This window comes from Erpetoichthys calabaricus, chromosome 18, assembly GCF_900747795.2.
Source record: "Erpetoichthys calabaricus chromosome 18, fErpCal1.3, whole genome shotgun sequence".
Lineage (NCBI taxonomy): Eukaryota > Metazoa > Chordata > Cladistia > Polypteriformes > Polypteridae > Erpetoichthys > Erpetoichthys calabaricus.
Genome location: NC_041411.2, coordinates 13,486,242 through 13,509,239, shown reverse-complemented (window position 1 = coordinate 13,509,239; position 22,998 = coordinate 13,486,242). Strand labels below are relative to the sequence as shown.

The following is a 22,998-nucleotide window of genomic DNA, read 5'->3' as shown; positions in this document are numbered from 1 at the left end:
GGCTTTGTGTTTTTCCTCTGACTGTAATTGTCCGTTAAACTTAGCTGCAGCAACTGCAGTCATGTACTTCCAATAGAAGGAAATCAGTCTTTGGCGTCCCTGTGGCGGAATTTTGTCCCACTGTGTTTCTTTTTCTTTTTTTTTTTCTGCTGCATAACCCAATTACAGTTGAGGTTCAGGTCACAATTATATATACAATAGCATTTTTTGAAATTTATTATTTATATTTATGTGTTTTTCACCAGCAACCTCTATTTGTGGACAACCCAATGCTGTCGCTGTAGCTCCAGCTGCTCTGAAAGGAAAACCTGTACCTTCACCAGGTGTGGTCATTGCACCCACAGCTCTTGGAACGGTGAGAAGTACCTGTTATCTATTTTTTTTTGTTGTTGTTGTACTCTTGTCCATTCTCTTCAATTATCACTTGGAATTTCTTATTTTTACTGTATAAATAAGTTTTGGAATGATTTTCTTTTATTGCACTTAAATCGTTTAAAGAGTGTAGATCAGTAATTTTTCCTGATATTTTCCTACTTCGATTTCCTTTGAAAGGTTCTGACTACAGAGCAGAGACTGTAAAACACTTGGTATATTCCACTTCTAGAATTAAACCTGGCTCTTACACCCATTCTCAAGTTGGCAGTGGAGTTAGAATAGGTCTGCTCCAGCGTGCATTTGCAAAGGAACAAAAGGTTCAAGACTATCTTAATACCGAAATGGAGGAGCGTGCATTTGCAAAGGAACAAAAGGTTCAAGACTATCTTAATACCGAAATGGAAAGAAGGTTAAAGACACAACGCTTCAAGTGATAGCCCTTATCAGAAGTGCAACTTTTTTGTGTATTTATAGGAAACCACAAGTTCTGTTCACTTTGAGATTATTCTGTATACAGTATATGTACCAAATGCAACTCTGTTGCTCTCTGAATTTTTTTGTGTATGTTTACCCACTGATTATTTTTTTATTGATTTTTTTATTGATATTTTTTACATAACTAGTATGGCGGGAGGTTGTCTTCCTGTTTTATTAGTATAGTTTTGGGATAATTTGGTCATATCAAATAAGTAAGAGAATGTACTTGATCGTGATGTTTGGCGTAAACAATTTTGAGTATGACCATGACCAATTGTACTTTTAGGTCTGTAAACGTCAAAATGGCCCCCACATAAAGTTCCTGTGAAGCGGAATCTTTTATTTGGCCAAAAATTTAGCACAAATCGAGCCAATAATACACCATTTCTGTAAACTTCAAATACAGTAGTAAAAATTTCTGACGCAGCTAACAATTTGCAAGTGGTAGTGTGGGATGAGGGATTTTGTATATAATTCATATACATTACAGCATTCTCATCTTTGTCACCATTTGGGTTTATATGAGAAAACTTTGTATCACACCCACTGTCTAACTACAGATTGGACAATCTGATGCATAATTTCCAAACCTAATACAACTGTACTATATTCGCATATTGATAGACAATAAAATAAAAAATTTCCAGTCACCTTTATACTTATTATACAATGTGGAATTGGTACATTATCATTCAAAAGGGATTTCATTTTAATGGATCAAAACCAATATACAATTTGAAATAGTCATTGTGTATGGAAACAACAATTTCTTAGCAGAACTTTTGTCCTCCCCTCCACTTACTTCACTGCTTTGTCTACATGGTATGCATCAGTGCTGTCTTTTTCCTATCTAAGACACCCCCAAACCCCCAACTGTTCACTTGTCAGACCACCCTGTTGCTGAGTGGTACTGTGTGTGTATACGACTCGTTTGCTATATACTGGCCTGCCTCCTACAGGTACTACTCCTTTTCTTTGGGCTTCTGCCAGCACTGCACAATATGTTAGCATAGTGTATTTGGTGCAGTGTTATTATGCACAAATTAAAAACACACAGGTCAGCTAATTAAATTTTTTCAATAGCATCACCAAATTTCAGTCAAATGTGCATTTTTTTTTAAAAATTTTTTGCTTTAGGGAAGTTTGATCAGTATTGATATATCGAAATGTCCTGTCATAGTGGATACGTACTGGCCTAGATATACCATCCTGCCAAATTTCGGCTATTAAACTAAACGAGAAATGATGTTTTTGTTGGCAGATTAGTTGGTAGATTTCCCATTATGTATATAAGACCTTAAAAAGGGTTTCTTTGTTCTTTAATAACTTAAAGTATCCTTAAGTAAAGTATCCTCCAAGAGCTGGTGATCTGGTGGTAAACTTCTTTGTGAATATGGAAGCTTCATTAGGTGTTATTAATCATTAGTGATTCCCAGGCCTTGTACTGACATATGCAATATTGAGAGAAGTACAGTATTACTACCTACTCAAGTCACCAAAGTGGCTATTTTAGTATACCACGTTGCACAGAGAAACACAGCCACATTCTTGATGCTTTGTAAAGGGGTATTTAGGCCAAAGAAGCTTTTGTTAATGTCTTTTTACATAACACTATGTGTAAGAGATGTTTTATGGATATTACCTATTCTAAAGTGTTAATCTGTGGAAAAAATGACTGTTAATTTGACAATACCCAATAAAGTTGTTTATATTATTTATTTGCTAGTTTTATGACAAAAAATGTTTTGTTGCATAGTATAATGCTCATTTCCCACCACATGTAGCAATATACTCTAGTATGGTTCATTAAAGTGATTTTGCACTTAGTTCTGCTAATTACTTTAGAATTCTTACTCCATATTTTCCACATTTATGGTGTTAGTCTCAAACAATGCTACCTTGGAAAGCTAAGTATCAAAACATGACGTTTGCCCACTGTTAAAATTTTGGCATACTGTTACTAAAATGATGGAGGTGATGATGAGTTGACTCTGATTTTCTTATTTTAACTTGCTTTAAATCCCTTTACATATATACAGTAGTCTTTGTAACAGCTCATACAATGGAAAGCACTAATATACATGACTAATATTTTGTATGCTTTTGTTCTATTACAGGTTTCACTTCTGACAGAGTTTCATATTTTGCATCAAGCACAAAGCCCATCATCTATCGTTCACAAAAAAGAAGAGACCTCCTCATTACAGAGTTGTACTCATCAGGGTTCCACTCCAAGTGAGTTTTTACATTTTTATTGAGTAACTGTTGCCTTTACTGTTACTGCCATTTATTTTTGATTATCCTAAATGTGACATGTGGCTAAGGGACATTGGCTTAAATGTAAATCTGTTCACTTAAAATATTTTATATATTGACACTGTGGCATAATTGGTAGTTTCTTACCTCATAGTTTATTTAAAAACTGTTTGTGTGGCGGTGTTAGGATAATCCTACACATTAGCTAGTATTATATAAGGATCCTTGCCTCAAGCTTGTTGGTACTAGATTGGGTTTTTCTCTCCATATATTGTCTGTTCCACAAGACCATGAAATAACATGCTTACTGGAAATTAATGAAAATATGCCAGCAGTGTGCTATCGGAAACTTAGTGGTTTTGGGAAGGTTTCTTTATTTTTTAATTGACCATTTAAAATTTTAGATGATGCCTGAGTAACTAAATATGAGTTATTGTTAGGCATTGTGGTAGTTTAATTACAGCTGCTGTGACTACAGTCCATAAGAAGTGTATACAGTGCCTTGCAAAAACACAGATCCTTTACAAGTTACAAATGATGCTGGATTTTAAATGATACTTAAGCATACTTTCCAGTGTAGATTTTTATTGAATTAAACTCAGATGATCACAGACAGCCTTTTTAAACCAAGCTCTGCTAAAAACTTGGCTAAACATGTGCACCCCAAATATCTGCTGTTAGTTGAGCCACTTTATTTAAGACATTGTGCCACCTGTAGTGTCTTTTCAGATGACTTCAAATACATTGCAAATGGTGCATCTTTTTTTCCTAACTTATTCATCATCTCACACACTATACATATGCATGTATACAGGATTTGAAAATTTATTAAAAATTTATTAAAAATGAAAAAAAAATTAAATATCACTTTGATATAAGTATTCAGAACCTTTTGCATCTCATTCTATTGATCGTCTTTGAGTTGTTTCTACACATTGTTTAGAATCCACCTGTGGACAGTTCAGTTTATTGGACATGATTAGGAAAGGAACTCCCCTTTCTATACAAGATCCTTAAGTTGTCAATGTTTGTAAGAGCAAAAACTAAGCTGTAAGGAATTTCCTGCAGAGTTTGGAGACCGGGTTGTGTCGTGGAATAAATCTGGAGAAGAGCCAAGAGCACAGTTGGCTTCACAGTTCTTAAATGGATGAAGCTTGGAACTGCCACAACTCTTTATAGAGTTTGCCACCCAGCCAAATAGAGCAATTGTGGGAGATGGACCATCATAAAGAGGGGGTGTGGGGGACTAATAACCTGATGGCCACTCTGGGTGAACTCCAGAGAACCCTGTGTGCAGACAGGAGAAACGTATAGAAGGATGACCATCAGTACAAAACTTCACTGATCTGGGCTTTATGGTAGAGTGACCAAACAGAAGACTCTCCTCAGTCAAAGACACATGGAAGCCTGCTTGGAGTTTGCAAAGGACATGTAAAAGACTCTTGAGACTGTGAGAAACAAGATTTTCTGGTCTGATGAATCCAAGATTACTGTCATGTCTGAGAATACTAGGCAGTGCGTAATACCATTCCATCAGTGAAGCTGGTGACAGCATCATGCTGTGGGGTTGTTTTTCCTGCCCAACAGCAGGTACTGGGAGACTAGTCAGGGTTGAGGGAAAGATCACCAGAGCAATGTCCAATGATACCCTTAATAAACACCTGCTCTGGAGTGCTCTGGGCCTCTGTGGGCCAAAGGTTCATCTTCCATCAAGACAGTTTCCTAAAGAACAAAGCAAAGACAGCACAGGAGTGGCTTAGGGACAACCATGTGAATGACTTTGAGTGCCTCAGCCAGAGCCTGGACTTTTAAACCCAGTCAGACATATCTGGAGAGACCTGACAATAGCTGTCCACTTGCAGTATCGATCCAATCTAACATATTTTGAGAGGATCTACAAAGAAGAATGACAGAAGATCTCCAAATCTGGGTGTGTGAAGCCTGTCACGTCATATCCAAGAAGACTCCAGGCCGTAATTGTTGCCAAACAGGCTTTAACTAAGTACTAAGTAACGGGTCTGAATGCTTGTGTCAGTGCAGTGTTTTTTTGTTTTGTTTTTTTTTACTTTTAATAAATTGGCAAACATTTCTAAAATTCTGTTTTTGCTTTGTCTTTTGAGTGTTGCTAGAAAAGGAAAAAAATTACCTTAAGTGATTTTAGCATGAGGCTGCAACATAACAAAATGGGGAAAAAAGTGAAGGACAACTTTCTGAAGGCACTGTATATAAACTTGTGCATGTACATTGTAATAATATTGCAGTGATATTTTTAGATCTATAAAAATGGTTTCTATTCATTGCAAATAAAAACAAAAATAATAATTACATGTGCAAAGTTTAAGCTTACTAAGACCTTTGAACATAAGATTATCATATACAGTACTGCTTTAGATTTGGTCAAAATGGACATGGGAGACGGGAAAGGTGGGAAGCTAAATGTGGAGTAGTGTTCTCTCTCTCAATAATCTGACAGCTGTTCAAGTAAACGTCTGAGAGCTCCCAGTTATTAGTACTTAAAAAAAAACATCTATACATTTCAGTTTTAAATAGATTTCAGGAAAATAGTGCAGACGTTAGTGTAATTTTTTTAAATCTGGTATATTACACAGTATTTTCTATAATATAGCAATATTCCCATCTTGAAGTGGCCAGTATTAAATCGGTTGTTCAGTTTTCCAGACGTCATGACACAATGCAGAAGCTGATTAAAAAAATGAAACCATTTTATACACATTTTCCGTTTTAAACAGGCAGAGAAAGTCAAAATTCAGGCCATGGATCTTCATGTACATCAGAGCAAAGCCCAAATCCACAATCCCCACAGGACAGCTTCACCAACAAAAGTAAACCAGATTCACAGATGGTTTGCACAAAGGTTTGAAAATTTTTCCTAATATTAGAATATTTGTTAATCACTTAGTGTTGAATCCATAGACTTGTTCTACAGAGAGCTGAAATTTGCAAATTAAGTTACAAATTCTGATGAAAAAGTGATGCGTCTCAATGACTAATTATTTATCATTGGCATTTTAGAAAAACACTGAATTCTAGCAAGTATATTGACTTGATGATATTTTAATTACATAGTTTGTTTATATCTTTACTCTGTAGATCTATAATTGAATTTTATTATTTTGCGATTGAGTTTGTCCTGTGATGGCTTGTCTCACTATTTAAGGTTAATTTCTGTGTATAGTATTTTGTTTTCGGAGTTGGCTCTGGTTTCCAGTTGCTGAAAATGTGAATAACTGGGTTTATTAAACAAATCAAAGTCTGTGGATGCACTTTCATTTAATTAACCAATAAAAATTTGTATGACAAAGGCTGTTAGAACAGCAATAGTAGCATGGGACGTGAAGTTGTAGACATTGTCCTTTTGAATTGCTGTGTGATTGTTAGACAACAAACCTGTAATAATCTAAGTTAAAGATATAAACTGAATGGGTTATAATCTAGGTGCTTTTTTTTAGTTAGAATAATGTTTGCAAATATTGACATGTAAATATACAACTTAATTCATTATGACACCAAAATATCTTCCTAAAGATTTTGTTTATTTCCATCATTTTTCATTTTGACATTTGTATTTTTAATTTTTCTTCATTTATCAGAGTAAAAGAATAACTCACATTGCTGCAGAGCAGAAAAGACGTTTCAACATCAAAAGTGGCTTTAACACTTTAAATAGTTTAATTTCTCCTTTAAAAAGTCAACCCAGTTCCAAACCAGTAAGTTGTGAATAATTTATTTTACCTCTCGCATGCAGTGTGTTTAGTTAATGCATTAATTTCTTATGGAAAGGAAAATGTGTAGTAGCCAAAACTGCTTGTGATTGGTCTATATTTGTATCTGATATGATGTCTGATGGGCAGGCAGTATGGCGTAGTGGTTAATGCTTTGGACTTCAAACCCTGAGGTTGTGGATTCAAATTCCACTACTAACACTTAGTGACCCTAAGCAAGTCACTTGACCTGCCTGTGCTACAATTGGAAAAGACAAAAGAAATGTAGTCAATTGTGTCATAAATGTTATAAGTCGCCTTGGATAAAGGCATCAGCTAAATAAGTAAATGTAAATAATAATGTGGAAGTGCTGAATGTTGCCTGTCTTTTTACATCATTAACTTAAAGTGCTTGAGTTTAAAACGGTACATTATCATTTTTTAAAATTATATTGCTTTCATTTTTATTCTTCTACTTACTTTTAGTAGAAAGCAAAACTACTTGAAATTTTGTTGAAATGGTTTTAATGTATTTTAATAAAGTTTGGCATACAAAGTCAAGTGATATCTAACAAGTGAAGCAATGTCTGTGGGAGTCCATTCTAAACAAGGCTAGTTGAGTAATTTCTGAAGTAATCTTTGTATAGTGGTTAAACCCACTAAGCATTCTTTGAAATATGTGTAATTATCAAGTTGCATTTCAACAGGTATAAAACATCAAGCTAAAACTTAACAATTTTCATTGTACAGGTGGTGGTGACTGTGGGCTTATACCATGGGTTAGGTTCTCAAAATGTACATTTAGAATTTAATATAAAAAATTGTGCAAAGTTGTATGGTTAGACACATCTGACTGAGTTTAAGAAAGTTGTGGTCTTCACCTACCACTTTTAATAGGAAGTCAGCTTTAATTTATAGCTGTAATAATGTGTGCTGGACTGTTGGTTCATATAAGTGAACATTTAAAGACATATAAATTACTTAGTTGGTGGTTTCAATTTTTCAAATAAATGTGGTGTTCTTTTGAATCATAGAACCATATTTACATATTAGTTTCTCAGTCATTTATTAAAGAACCATAACACATATTTACCAATCTTTATGAATCTTAATGTTTGCGGCAGTTTTCTTCACTGTACTGTAATTTGTTCCTTGCTTTTCTTTTGACATTGAGGACTAAATTCTGTTTTCTTCTCTTTCCATCATTACTCTTTAATTCTGAGAGCAATTTTGTATTTTGCAATCATACTCAATACTATTGAGTCATGAAAAATAAAAACCCTTGCCTAATGTACAATTTTAAAATAGACTACGTCCACTAGCCAGAGTTTCACAGGCACCATTTAATGATTTGTTACTACTTATCAGACACTTTTATCAGACAATTATCAGACACTTTTATCCAAGATAATATAATACTAGTTTCTTTCCCTCTCTCTCTCTCTCTCTCTCTCTCTCTCATATTTAGATCACAGACAGGTCAGTTGTCTTGCACAATCTCACAATGGAAGTTAGAGGCAGAAGGTGAATGCAGAATTCTATGCAGTGCTTTGGCCGCGGTCAAGCACTGCGTGCCCAGATGATTTTGAGGCTTTCACCTAATGTTTTTTTTTTTTGATAGAATTTAGGATACTTTTGTTTCACTCATAATACCGGAGGACTTTTTGTAAATAGGCCTCATTCGCATGAGGAAGCTGTTACCCCACAACATGGTTTTGGGCTACATTTTAATGAAAACGGTATTCCCTTTTATTGCAGTGTTTCAAAAAACCCAAAACACAACACTTTCCAGTTTAAGCCTATGATGCAATGCATCCCTGTGTGCCTATAAAGGTTAAGCTAGTATTTTATGTGAAAAACAAAGTACTTTTTTCTCTTTAATATTCCTTTTGATTGCTGTATTGTGCATCACAGAAGATAAGTGTCTTGACTGCAGTTTTTAAGTGAAGTACCATTTGCCAAAGAGTATCCTGTTGTACAGCATTAGTTACATGGTTTGATTTTTATGCAAGTTTTCCAGTGGGTCAGACCTCTTGATATAGTTGTATTGTGCCACAAGTAACATAAATAAGCTTTATTCTACAGAATAATGTGAATCACTTTCCAAGTGGATCATTTATAGCATGCATTGTCAGCTTGCATGCTGTTAATCTAATTTGTTTGGTACAATAAAGTAGAAAGTATTTTGAAATGATTGATCATGTTAAGTGCACACAGTCACCTCCTGATGCAGAACTAAGCCTAAATTATAAAGCATTTCAAGATTAAGGTCAACTTTATCATCTTTGAAAGTAACCTCCCTTGGTCATGTGTATTATAATTAAATAACAGGGGAAAATTGCCAAAAGAGAGGGAATATCCAGTAAAGTTAAGAGGAATGATAACTTGAAAAATAAAATACCTTATGGTATCCATTAAACATTAATTCTTTAATAATAATAATTCTTTGCATTTATATAGCGCTTTTCTCACTACTCAAAGCGCTCAGCAATTGCAGGTTAAGGACCTTGCTGAAGGGCCCAACAGAGCAGAGTCCCTATTGGCATTTACGGGATTCGAACCGGCAACCTTCCAATTGCCAGTGCAGATCCCTAGCCTCAGAGCCACCACTCCGCCTTGTTGTTGCATTGTTGTTAGTGAAGATAGAAACATGTTTTAACGTGGATTTTCTGCAGTGCACTGTAGAATTCTGTCACAGTCCACTACCAGTGCTTCATATACTGTATTCATGTGTGATTGATGTCCCTGGGGACATGTCATCTGCCAGAGTGGTTGCCTATAGTACAGGATAACATGGATGAATTTATCTTCTCCCCTGACAACACGTATATATGTTGTTGAAGATGCTGGAGGAGCCAAAAAAACATGATCCTCAGAATGTTGCAATTGGAGTACGGTCAGTTCTGTTCAGTAGTTAAACAGACTTGTCTTCTATTCCAGTGAAATCCTGGTAGGCAATCCAGGTGAACCAGGACTAACCTGTCTGTGGTCAACATAGTGTGCAATGTCAGATAAATCATTCAGTTGCTGTTTCTTTGATGACCAGATTCAGAATGTGTTGGAGAACCGTACAAAGCCCTGCTAACACATTTAAAACCCTTGTGCTGTTACTATTAGGCCATGTAGCTTTGCTCAGATGGAGTTTCCTGAGCTCTCTTATCACCTGGTTTGCAGTGAGGGCCAATTTTGAGTGAAGAGGAGAAGATGGAAGGGGTACAGGGAAGGAGTGAGTTCTTGTAGTATTGTGGTACTCAGCAAGTGGAGTGATGGCATTAATGGCAGAGTAGTTTGATGCCTGTAATAAGGGAATGGCTGTGATCACATATGATATCCAGGGATGTGGACAAGTGAACATGAGGACAGGTGCATAAGCATCTCTCTGTCAAACCTGTTGACAAACTGATTATTCTCGTTGGCTGTGTCTTTCACTGTCAGTGATGTCCTTCAGACCCTCCCAAACCTCCTGTACATTTTCCATCTCGCCTTGTCCTCTAACTGCTTCCTGTAGATATCTTTAGCATGATCTTCTCTTTCAGCTCTTTTTCTTCCTGTTTTATTTGTCCCTGTCATTTGATTTGAAGGGTTTTTGTAGGTGATCACCATTTGATTATTCCAAAGATGACAATTATTTTTGTTTTAATTGCACATTGCAGATTAGTTTTGTCTTAAGAGTATATATGCTTCTGAAATCGTATATCAGAGTGAAAGACAAAAATAGTGCATTGCATTATTATAGATTAATAGATGTGTTTAGCACCAAACACTGAATTAGTTCAATTCACATATGAAAACATAGCTTGGTTTCTAAAGGCAAGGACCTACTCTGATTTGGCATGTTGAAATGTAACATTAACAGTTATTTCAGTGTCTTTGGCAACTGAAAAGATTCCTTGCTTTGTGCTCAACTTGAACTGTCTGTGCAAAATAAATGGTATCAAACCTTTGAGTAGAAGTTATTGAGGTAATTTGCTTAAAAAAACATTCCACAGTGTATGTTAGGTTTATAGCCAGTAATTGCTATTCCTCCCTGACTTTTCTTTGCGTATTTCCTAAAAAAAAATTGAAGCATGTTTTAAAATGTTTACTTGCAGCTTCATTTTTATCTGACCTTTTTCTGCCTAGTTGTCCTGCTTTCAGCTTGAATACCTGTACTATGTTTTTTTCTGGTTTTAACTTAGAGTTCAGTGAGTTTCTCTCTATCCAGAGATGGCAGTCGCTGACTCATAGATGGTTTTTATGATATCAGTGATGACACCTCATTTAATACATTCAGAACAGTCTAATTACTCCAGAGGACCACATTCTTGAGTTTCAGGTTTTTTTTTTGGTTTTTTTTTACTTTTTATTTGTCAGAATGCAACTCATAAATCAGAATAATTTGACACATTGTTTTTGGAGTTGGCCAGACCTGGTAGTGATTTGGTACCCTCAGTATGATAATGCCAGTGATTTAGAACAGTCTTCAGTGCTCTGTAAAGCCAGGCCGGTAGGTAGTTGCCCAAGTGTAGAAGTTAAATTCTCCCAACAATTAACATGGCTGAGGTTTGGTGCTTCAGCTTATGCTTGTGTCACTAATTCAGGAATAACAGCAGTGGCAGTCTGAGTGTCAACTGAAGTGGTTCTGTAACTATTGAAAAGTCTAATCCGATACGTCTCTTGTGAAAATGGCATGGTCTTAAATTGGACACAAACGGCTCCATGTCTTCTAAACACACCTGCTATGCTGTTGCAACATGAAATGGCAGCATTATTTCTTACCAGTAACGGCGCACTGGACAATAATGTGCAGTGAATACACTTGACTTGAGCATTCATAGTTTTCCTTTTATTTTATTTACATGATGTTATCATTTAAGCTACAATTACATGCCCTCTAAGTGTCTAAACCTCCAGCCTAACAAGTACTTTTTGGTGATGGTGACCGCCTAGTTTTATAGCTTTACCAAAGCAGCTCCATAACACATGCGTGTCATTTAAAAATAATAAAATAAATTGACAAACTTCATATAATTATAAAATTAAACGAAACTTGGAGTTTTTTCTTATCTTCTTAGAGAGTCATGGCTGGGGTGGGTGGCTGTCAAAAATTAGGGCCTGTTAAAGCCCACTGATGCATATTGGCAATGCAAGAGATACATTGTTGTAATGATTATCTTTGAACCAGTAACTTGCCGTGAATACACTTGACTTGAGCATTCCCAGTTTTCAGACTCTTTCTCTGTATGTTTAGCATTCGTTTGCTCAGAGGTTGATTTGCTTGCTGCTTCCTGAGCAGCTCTTCTTTTCTCCACCTTAGTGGCCCGCTTCGTCTCCTTTCGTCGGCATCTTTTCACTTTAAAACTGATTAAGTCAGTGTTTGTGTTGCAGTTACTTAATACGTTTTCTTTCATTTTACATTTAACCTGACACTTAAGTCTTCAATCTGCTGCAAGAATGATTTAAGATATGAAGAGGTAGGGGAAGTGATGACGATGTCGGTAGGGATGAGAACACCACCCTGTTAGCCACTGCCGAAAGTTGATCCTACAATAAAATAAAAATAAAAAAAGGAATAACCTTGTAGGTCAATCATCGCCCTGTAAGCGGATAGTAGACGTCACATAGTATATGTATACCAAATTTCAGGTCAATAGTTCAAACAGTTTGCGAGCTACAGGTGATTTAAAATCCTGGACAGGCCAACAGACAGCCACGGTAGTGTATTATATAAGAAGATTCAAACAATACTCTCTTCTGTCCTCTTATTATTCTGTTATTTCTATCTGAATCCATCCTTAGGAAAATAAACCTCTCTAAAACAAGTGAATTTGAGTCTGATTCTCTTAGCCATTTTTACTGTAAGCAGATCAAAGACATAATATATACTCTTATTTTTGGGTATGTTGGTAGGCTTTATTACATATTACATATGTCGCTTCAAATGTACTGTTTTTTTGAATGGAGAGAAATTCCTGTACTAATAATTTCATTAAACAGCCCCTCGTTACCAAAAAGGGGTTGGGGGGGTTGTTAAAAGAATTTCATTGGAGACACTAGTTAATCAAAACTTAAAGCTGTCTGCCAGTCAGTAGGTTCTTAGATTCAGTATTCACATGTTTATCCTAGTTTCAGTGTAGTTTTTAAAGGTGCTGCTTTCTCTGGTTGTTTTCCCAATTTGGGGGAGCAGGTTAAAAATATCTTAAGTTTTTATTTTATTTTTTTTATATTATTATTATTATTAGATTACTATTGCTGCTAATCTTCAGAAGACTGTAGAATATATTAGCAAGCTCCAAGAAGAGAGGTTGCAAATGCTTGAGGAAGCTAAACGTCTTAAGGATGAAATTGAGGAGCTAAGTGCCTCTATCAAGTAAGTGCTTATTTTTCTCTCTCTGCCTCATACCTAGTATTGTTACCCAGGCCTTTCATCATTCTCTCCATGAATGTGCTTCCTGGTGGCTAAAACAGAAGACATGATCCAGCTGCAGTTTGTGCTCCAATGGTTTAAATGACATGGGACCAAAGAAGGTGTGTTGTTTACCTTTACAGGGTATCACAGTCCTCGTCCTTGAGGACTGCTGTTTTTTAACTTCAGCTATGCAAATAATGTCAATGTAAAAGTTAAAACACCTTATTCAAAATTAGTGACTAATAAACATTTCTCTACAAAATCCCCACACTGATCTTGCACTTTTAACCACCATTTCAGAAGTTTGAAAATCCCCTTAAGGTTAACTCCTTTTCCGCCATATTTTAGCAGCAACACACCATTCCTGTTAAATTTTATTTCTCTGCCTATATGGCTATATGTTGTATGAAGACCGTCTCTCAGTGCATTTTTTCGTTTGTTGCTGTAAGACACCCCAATGAAAATGATTATTAATATGGATGTTCCAGTTTTTTTAGGTTTTGCATGAATCAGCTGCAGTATTTTCTTCCTTTCCCAAAAATGTAGTCATCGGATGTTTCAATTTTAATATAATCAATAGCTTTATGATTTTGTTTGCTGAACGCATTTTTCATAAGCGGCATTATGTGCAAAACAGGAACCAATCCACTACGAGGCAATTTTCTGATTGACAATACCAAATATCTTTTATATGCTGGAAACAAATGAACTCATTTTCTTTATATCTCTTGTAATTTAACAAGAAAAGTTTGATTGTGATATTTTCAATGAAACCACATTTAGCTGATTGATTTATAACTTCTAAGTGTCACATTTCTTACAATTGCGCAATTGGTTGTTCACACCTATTAACCCCCCCCCCCCCCCAATTTGTTGTGAATTTCACTTAGAGTATTTTTATGTTTGTTTTATTTAGCACTTGTCAGTTGCAGTTGCCTGCTACCGGAGTTCCTATAAAGCATGAACAGTTTGACCACATGCAGGAGATGTTTGAAGAGTATGTGAAAAAACGAACCCTTCAGAACTGGAAATTTTGGATAGTATCCTTCATGTGATGAGACAGAATTTCTTTTCTAATCTGCCCCAGGAATATATTTTTTATTGTTGAAAAATCAAGTTTTTTTTTTTTTTTACTTTTTAGTTAAATATCAGTCAGTTTCACTCATCCTCTCAATTTCAGAGCTTGCTTTATTCAGTAAAGGGTTACAGGCAGCATCAGGCACATGCCAGCACCAACCGTAAAGTGGGCTATCAGTCCGTACACACCAGGATGATTTAGCATCACCAGTTAACCTAACATGCAGGGCTGCTGCTGCTGAGTGTGGAATGATAGTCAAGCACATGGTGAAACCACCCATGGAGATGGGGCATAGGTGCCAGGTGTATATGGATCATAAATATGCTCATAGATAAACCGGGGCCCTTGTGATTTTTACAGATTTGCAGTCTGTGGTTTTACACTGCAACTTTAAAAGGAACAACTGGTAAATATTAAAGCTCACATAATGTTTTTTTTATGTGGTGTTTTTATTTTTCCCCCTCAAACTATTGAACATGCAGTCAGTTCCTATCTGTGTAACTGACCATTATTAACATGGTCTTCTGATGTTTCAAAGTTAATGCCCACCATTAAAATCTTACTCCATGTTTTCTGTAGAATATAAATTGTATCTGTCTTGCATTTAAATATTGTTTAATTCAAATCGTATCTTAAGTATTTTTTTCTTGAGTAATGCTTAACCCTTTGTATAGCTGTGATTGTCTGTCTTATTTAGCTGTGTTCACTTTCTAGCTAGCTAATGAGATGTGGAAATCAGGCTTGTGCCCTTTGACTTGTCTGATTTACTGCTGGGCTGCTGCTTTTCATGGTCTAGATCTTCTTTAATATTTATGTTCTACTCGCTGACTGTTGCATTTGTCAATTGTGCAAGGGTTTAAAAAAAAACAAAAAAACAAACAAAAACAAAAGCAGTCTCTATTTTTTGATGTCACTTAGTGTCACTGAGTCTTAAATCACTCAGACTGTACTGCTCATTGGCCTGTCTCACTCCCTTCACATCTTTACTCTTCCACCATGAAAGAATGCATTATTGCAAGGAGTTGTAAATTGGAGTGCACCATGTTAAATAGGCCAAGTTAAAGAAAAAGAAAAAAACCACTTTCCAGATGCTTACAGCATATAACTTGTTTGAATGCAAAATAAGTGCTTCTTATATAAAAATGTGAGGGCAAAGGATGTTTAAATAAATTCAAAATATAGAGTCGAAATATCCTATGTTAAAGCAGCTTACAACTCCTTACATTCACATGCTATTGAAAACCATTTTAATACCAAAATTCTGTCTGCACTCCTCCAAACTTTGGGAACTTGTACAAGTTGCCTTCTTTCTGTGGAACATTTTATCTTCATTTGAAGGAACTAAAAGCATCAGTGCAATTGTAATATCACATTTTCAAGAACATTTAAACATAGCGCTGTACTACAGGCAAATACACTTTGGTCTTACCTGGAGCAAATTGTTTCTGGAACACTGCAGGCTGAAAATGCAAATGAAAAGGCACGAGTGCCTTCAGCAGCGATACAGAAAAGCATAGTGAAGGCAAGGTGTTCAAAACACTGAGATTTTTAAAGGATGCAGGGTGAAAATGGTGGCAAAAAACAACACTGCGCACATCAGAACAATCTGTACTTTGAAATAGTTTTTTTTTCTGCAAGCCTTGGATGGATACGAGAATTTAGTGTTATGAATTAACATTTTTTGCTTTAATTGTTATTACATAATGTGCTTAATTTCTAAATGTGACATGTGGCTTAGGTTTTTGTTTTCTTTTTGGCAGTAAAAGACATTGAGGATATTTAAAAGTATTTTTTAAATAAGGTTGGTAAGGTTATAATCTTCACAGTACAGCTTTGTCTTGTACTTTTACAGCAGACATTTAATAAATGTATGTACTACAATTTGATATTTATTCTACCATGATTTGATCTTAACTCTCATGCTTACAGTTTAGCATCATAATCAAGCCACTGTTTGAGTCTTTTAATGGAATAGTTTCTACAAACAACATGGAAGATCTGTGCCAATCGACAAGGACCTGGCTGGATCAGCACTGTACCTTACCTGTTCTCCGACCACGTAAGTGTAAATATACATTGTGTCAGTGTGTTGTATTAATAATGTAGTATTCCTGGAGAAGTGTAATGTTTAATAAGTGGAAAAAGTAGAATGCATGTGTTAAAGGATGAAAAAAGTGTAGTCTTGCACTGTAATGCAAAATAAATATCTTTAAATATAAATAACATTTTTTATTAAAGGACATTGTTTTTATATATTAAAACTTACTTTTTCTGTAACTTGGATGTTAAGAACTTAGTTTCTACCTAATATATAGATAAAATGTGTTCATCTCAGAATTCTGGAGGTTATCATATTTTAACAAAAATAATAATTTTTTTTTTTTGTCAAGTTGTCTTAGGTGCTCTTCGACATCTCAGCAAAACTTCGTCCATCCTGTCAGACCCCTCTGTTTTGCCTGAGCAAGCAACACAAGCCGTTAGCAGAAGAAGTGGAAATTCATGATATAAACTGAGAATTTTTTTATGTGCACATAGGGAGATTGAAAATCTTGCATTTACTATTATTCGGAGTTTCCTCTCTTATTGGCTATTTGCACTACTTATTTCAGGTAATTGCATGAGCTGAGCTGGATGTCTGGCTTTACCTTACTAAAGGAAACATATCCGTTTTTGTTTTGTTTTGTTTTTGTTTTTGTTTTTTTTCTTCCTCTATTTTGACCGACAGGACAGTGCAGCTCAATCTCAGGGGAAACAATCTTACCATGGTGCAATATCTGCAGTGAGTTACCATATCTGGAAGCACAACAGATATGCTGGACTATTTTTTTTTTTTTTTTTTTAATATTACAGCCAGGATAACATGAAGAAAATAACACACATTTCATATGGTTTTGCAGTTTGAAAAAGTAGAGCATATTATTACTGGTGTAAGTTGTACGTTTCTGAGATCTGAGCATATATACAGATATGTCAAATACAAAACCAAAGAAAATGTTATCGCATTAAATATGTCTTCAGATATCATATTTGAGTCATTCTTTTGCCTGAGGCATTTCTTTAATACCTTAATAGTTATCACGCTACATCTTTGTGTCATCACACTAACGAAAAACTTTTTCCTGCTTATTGTTCTTTGATGGGAAAATGATCGAAACATTTTTCATCACTTGTTCATCCAGTTGCTCTGCAGTTTACTTTTAGACCAAGCAATAGATTTTTAATAATTAAAAATAAAGATCAAAATCATTTATATAAAAAAAAAAAAAAAGAAAAACCAAAGCACAATTTACCTTATTTTAAAGCACATGCATTCTAAGGAGGGCATTTTGGCAAAATTTTGTGCCCACCTTGCGTTTAGAAGGGCTACAGTAGGCTTACTGAGTAAATACTATAGTTGATGGTGTATGTGTTTGTTGGAGAAAATTGTGATTGTGTAAACCTTTATTGTATTTGCATAAATGTATTTTTTGAATAGCTAAGTTTATAACTGCTCTGCTTGGTACATATTGTTGAAAAACAATTTTGTAATATGAAGTAACAATTTGTGTTTCGTTTAAAAGATATTGCAGCTCTACTTTTTTATTTTTAAGTCTCTAGAGGTTCATTGTATGAATAGAAACAAACAGGTCTTGAATTCAGAATTCTGATGTATTTCAGTTATCTTCAATGTTGTTTAAAATCATGTGATATAATTAAAATAAAAAAGTTAATCATTTGTTTAAATGTGCATCAGATAGTTAACTGTAATTTCAGTTTTCTTTTATATGCATTTTTGTGTTTTTATTGTCAAGTTCTGTTAATCATGCATCAGAATCAGTCATACTTATCCTGTTATTACAACAAGGCTAAGGACAGTTAATGTAAGAGAATTTTTATACGCGCAATAAGATTGTATGTAAGCGAAAACAATGCACATAGACCTTAAAGAAGACACTGAGGATATGCAATGCATGAAGCTTAATTTTGTCTTTGCATATTATTTTCCTGACTATTTTCCAGAAAGGGAATAGATTAGTTATGTGCAAGTTGTTCATATTCTGCAAATATTGCTGCCTTAAAATGTATTGCTCTGTACACTATACTGTGAAATATGTCAGAATTATTATTTAATGCTTTTTATTTTTGATATTACAGGAGTTAGCATAGATAACATCTAAAACAAATACCTGATTTGAGTGCTCAGGGAAATTTAGCCTTGTGCATTTTTCTTAGTCTGTTTTAAATGAATGAGCTTTACTTGCTGCATGTCATTTCTTTTTCTTCTTAAAAATAACTCTTGAGTAGTATTTTAGCTGCACAACAGAAGTTGTAGATTCCAGTGTTCATGTTCAATTACATAACATGCTGGTGGTTTTTCCTCCATTGTCCTTTTGGATAACATTTTCTTAATGCTTTGGTTAATTCTAAGATAGTTTAATTATGTTGTTACCAAAAGAGCCTGTAAATGAATTTGGCTTATTTGCCTCCTGTTTAGATTAGCTGTTAAATTTACAACAACACTGGGGTTACATTTTTTATGTTGCCTAGAATGTTATAATTGAATATTGCTTTTAATTCAAAGAGGCTGATTATACCCGAGGTATGATTTATCCTTCTCAATGTATTTGATAGTGATACAGCTGAATAGAAAATGGTTAGAGAAACAGATTGTAAAATATTTTAAAAGATTTTCAGTTAGTGGTCATTATTTATCCTCAATTTTGAGCCTTTAGGTCTTTAGCAAACAACAAATGTGTCACTTATTGAGAAATTATTCTTTCTTTTCATCAACATGTTTTTGTTCCAAATTATGTTTTTGGGTTTATCCAGTATTTACTCTGTTGAGCAGTTTTAAAAAAATGTAGGTTAAAAAAAAAAGTAGAAATTGACAATAATAACTTTTTTTTTTTGTTTGTTTCGGGGTGGGGGGGGTCTTTATTATCAACTGTTTTTATAGAAATTGCCTTTTGATAAGCTAATAGATAGAATAAAGATTGCCAGTGTAAGACTGAAAGAAGGATTTGTCAATAAATTGGCTGTTTGAATTTATTTTACACTTGGAAACCACCTGCTGTCTTTTTTGTTTGTTTTGGAATGGATGCAAAAATTATGCATTCTTTGAAAAAGAATACTAATGTGTAACTCCTTTTTAATGTAGATTGTTCAGTATTATCCCTTAGCCAAGCAACTTCTGTTCCTGTGTTGTTTAATGTACTCAGAATGCAAGTTATTTGGTGTGGTTGTTTCACTGATGGTGTGCATCATATCTGGATAAATATGCCTAAGAAGCACCTTGGAAGTAATATGTACAATATCTTCATTAGAAGCATGTAAGTGTAAAATGTTACAAAATGTACATTTCTTCTTTTGTCAGTCTTGGGTTAAGAATTTTTGAGATGGTGGAGGTTGAGTTATGAACTTATTTGACTAAAGTATATTTTTCATGTAAAAACTGTATGAAATTATGATCATTCTTTTGGATTTTAAAATGTAAATATTTTTTCCTAATAAGTAAAGCACATTTTGTTTTTACCAATATTTGGTCCAGTTTCGTTGTTTCACTGACATACTGTCAAATATTTCAAATTCAGTACTTTTGTAAAAAGTGAATCGACATTTTAAATATTGACTACAATTGCACTGTTCTATGTTTTGGTACTAACAAGTTTGTAAAATTTGACATGGGCACTTAAGCTGTAAGAAGTGTGTAACTTGCAGTTTGTTTCAAGAGTAATGCTCCCTTTACTTCAGGTATATCTGGTCATCTGGGCATGTGCTACAGAACCAAAAAAGATTAATAAAAATAAGATGGTTGAAAGAGTGTGATTCATGTTCTAGTTAAAATCCTCTCACAAAGGGAAAAAATCAATTACTTGTTCTCTTTTCTGTAGCAGCACAGCAAAGCAATGCAATGACCCTGATTTACTTGTATTTGAAATGTTACACTTTAGTAGTATTGTATTTCTATGCTACTATTTAAAGAACCTGCTGTCCTCTGTTTTTTAATAGCACTTCCATCTTGATAAAAGTAAGGTTGTGCTTTGTGATGCACTGTAGAATATGAACTTCAGCATATGAAGTAGCTGCTGGTAACATGCTCTTTAGTGCTCTATATTAGACAATGCACTACACTTGTTTGTAAAACCAATCAAAAGCAGTCAGTCAGTTTATTCCTGTTCTTTAAATTAGATCCAACAAGCTAGTACCTACAGGGGAAAAAAATCACAAAGGCATGCGGAGAACACAAACTCCACAGATAACACATGAGAGGATATAAACTTGAGAGAGTGCACCAGTGTGTCCCATCATTTTTAATTCTTTTTTTGTTTCTTCCGTTCTATTTCTTACCAGTGTGAATTTTGTTTTACATTAGTTTATGCATCTTATCAGTATGTTCCCCACACCACCGATATTTGCAATCGTAAGCATTCTTTTGCTTTTCTCTGCTGTTCACTTACTCAATTTCTATTCTTGAGTTAAGTGGATTAATAGGAAAAGCAAGAACTTCACTCATACTTGTGTTCTTTTACTGCTTATTCTGCTTTTTAGTTTCTTTTCACATACCATGCGAGTCCTAACAACTTGCTGAATCTGGCTTACCACACATTCACTGTGACGACTTAAAACTTGTTTTTAAGCAGCACTTTCAGTGTTTGCACTTCTTAGTAAGTAGAAGGTTTGAAAGTCATTGAAACATTTGGTGTAGTTTTTTATAGTGCATATTTGTTTTACTCTATGACCAGATTTGTGTGATCAGATATTTCCATGATGTCACACTGCTTTAGTTCACCTTCTGCCTGTCGGCAATATTAAAAACTGTTAATACTGTTGTAATGCTGGCAATAAGATTTTAGTTGTATCTTTTAAACAGCCCACTTTAATAGTGAACTCCTTCCCATGGTCCATGTTTCTGCAGTTGAACTCCTGGAAGTTTGTGTCCTATGTTGAATGACACAGGTAATGATTGTTGGGGACTGAAGCACTACCTTTACACACCATTAACTTATACACAATTCCTAAAACTTTTCAGTCTATGGCGTTACGTAATTATGAGAGAAATTGTGAAAATTCACATTTTAGATTTTCATTTTTTTAAAACAAGTGCTCTTTTAGTTACAGCAATTCTGAATTTAAAGTATACTTGCTGAATTGTTTTATTGGACATTATTGTATATTCATTTCTCATCTCCTGTAATCTTGTACCCATGTCCTTAAAAGCTGCAATTAGTTGCACTTGCATTATCAATTTAAAAAGTGTTACAGAATCATATTTTATAGGGACCAATGTAGAAGAAGGTTCTCAACAGTTGTATTTAACAGAAAAGGCCCCTCATGCTTCCCCCTTACCATTTTTACCCGAGATAAGCATACTGCACATACTACAGTACTGTGTGTTCTCGAAGTAATTTGACGAATGTTATAATATCCGCAGCTCTCAAATGAGAGAAAGCTGGTTCTTCGACTTAAGGGACCCTTAGCACTAAGTTTTTTTTTTTGGAAGTAGTTCTAGGAAATGTTAAGTGATAATGGTGGTTACTGCAAAGTCTTTGTCACTTTGAATTGCACAACCTGTAGAAGAGAGTGCCAAATGCATTTGGAAAATGCTGTAAGAGTTAAAACTCTTGGCCATATCTACTCACATGCCTTTAGCATTAAACACAATGCTGTTTGTGAGATCATTTTGAAGGTTTTTTAAAGTTACATTTTTGCTGTTTTATCAGTATTTAACTAAAAGTAACCATTTTTAAAGAGGAAAACATTTCTGTTGATTGTGTATCATTTATTGGAAAAATGTATTCAGCACAAAAGATTATATAGAATTAATTTTTAAGAAAATGTTAACTATCCACTAGGTGCAATACATCAATTAATGAGCTAAGTATAACCAAGTACTAATTTTAATGCAAGTCAAAAAACCAAATGTAAGACCAGGTTTTATATGCCACTTGTTTTGTTGTCCTAAGGACGAAATTCAGTTTTGTTTCACTGTTACTGCTTTGTGTAATACACCATGTCTCTACCACACAGTTCTGGGTTACAGTAGTATGTGCTGGTCTGGAGGAAATTAGAAAAAACACAACAAAATATACTGGAGTTCATCTGTATAGTGCTTTTTTCCGAAAATGGAAAAGAAAAATTAAGACACTGTTTTCTCTCTCTTGTTTTAAAGATCCTTAAGAATGATCTCATGAAGCAGTATATTGTCTTCTACAGAATGTACATATAAACCTCAAGAGAATGTCTTTTGGATCACAAGGACACAGTTACAGGTGCCTGTGTTAATTCTTCATAAATATCCTGTATAATGATAATGTGTTCAATGAAATTGGAGATTAATTGTTGTTGCAGAAGATTGTATAGGTGACTGTTATTCTGTTCAATTAGTCATTTGGTCTAATAATTAGAGCTGCTGTTCCTTGAATCTTTTGATCTTGGGTAGTCTATAACAGGGTCATGGAGAGCCAAACAACATCCTAACATCATTGTTTCCAAAGAAGGAATGGACACCATTGGTAATACCAGCACCCTAACAAATTAAAGCTGTAAATTATGTAGGAGGAAACTAAAGTGCCAGAACAAAACCAACACAGGCTTGGTGAGCGTGTATAAATTCCATAAGCGCATTGACTAGACTATCCGCCTGAGCATTATAGATAACCAGTTCACCACTGGCCTGCCTGCATACTTCCAACATAATGTTGACCCATCTGTCAGGCATGGTG

The 22,998-nt window shown here is 34.7% G+C and overlaps 1 protein-coding gene across 2 annotated transcripts in view; it reads left to right on the top strand.

Moving 5' to 3' along the window:
• The window catches only part of mlxip (MLX interacting protein), a 59,046-nt gene extending 39,235 nt beyond the window's left edge, over positions 1–19,811 (top strand). For both annotated transcript variants that reach the window (XM_028823956.2, XM_028823954.2), the window contains exons 10-17: positions 246–355; positions 2,970–3,087; positions 5,859–5,983; positions 6,720–6,836; positions 13,052–13,179; positions 14,135–14,258; positions 16,226–16,355; positions 16,687–19,811. In XM_028823956.2, coding sequence (XP_028679789.1) covers positions 246–355; positions 2,970–3,087; positions 5,859–5,983; positions 6,720–6,836; positions 13,052–13,179; positions 14,135–14,258; positions 16,226–16,355; positions 16,687–16,799 — 965 coding nt within the window. In that variant the 3' untranslated portion in view covers positions 16,800–19,811. The remainder of the gene's footprint in view (positions 1–245; positions 356–2,969; positions 3,088–5,858; positions 5,984–6,719; positions 6,837–13,051; positions 13,180–14,134; positions 14,259–16,225; positions 16,356–16,686) is intronic.
• Positions 19,812–22,998: the final 3,187 nt, after the last annotated feature.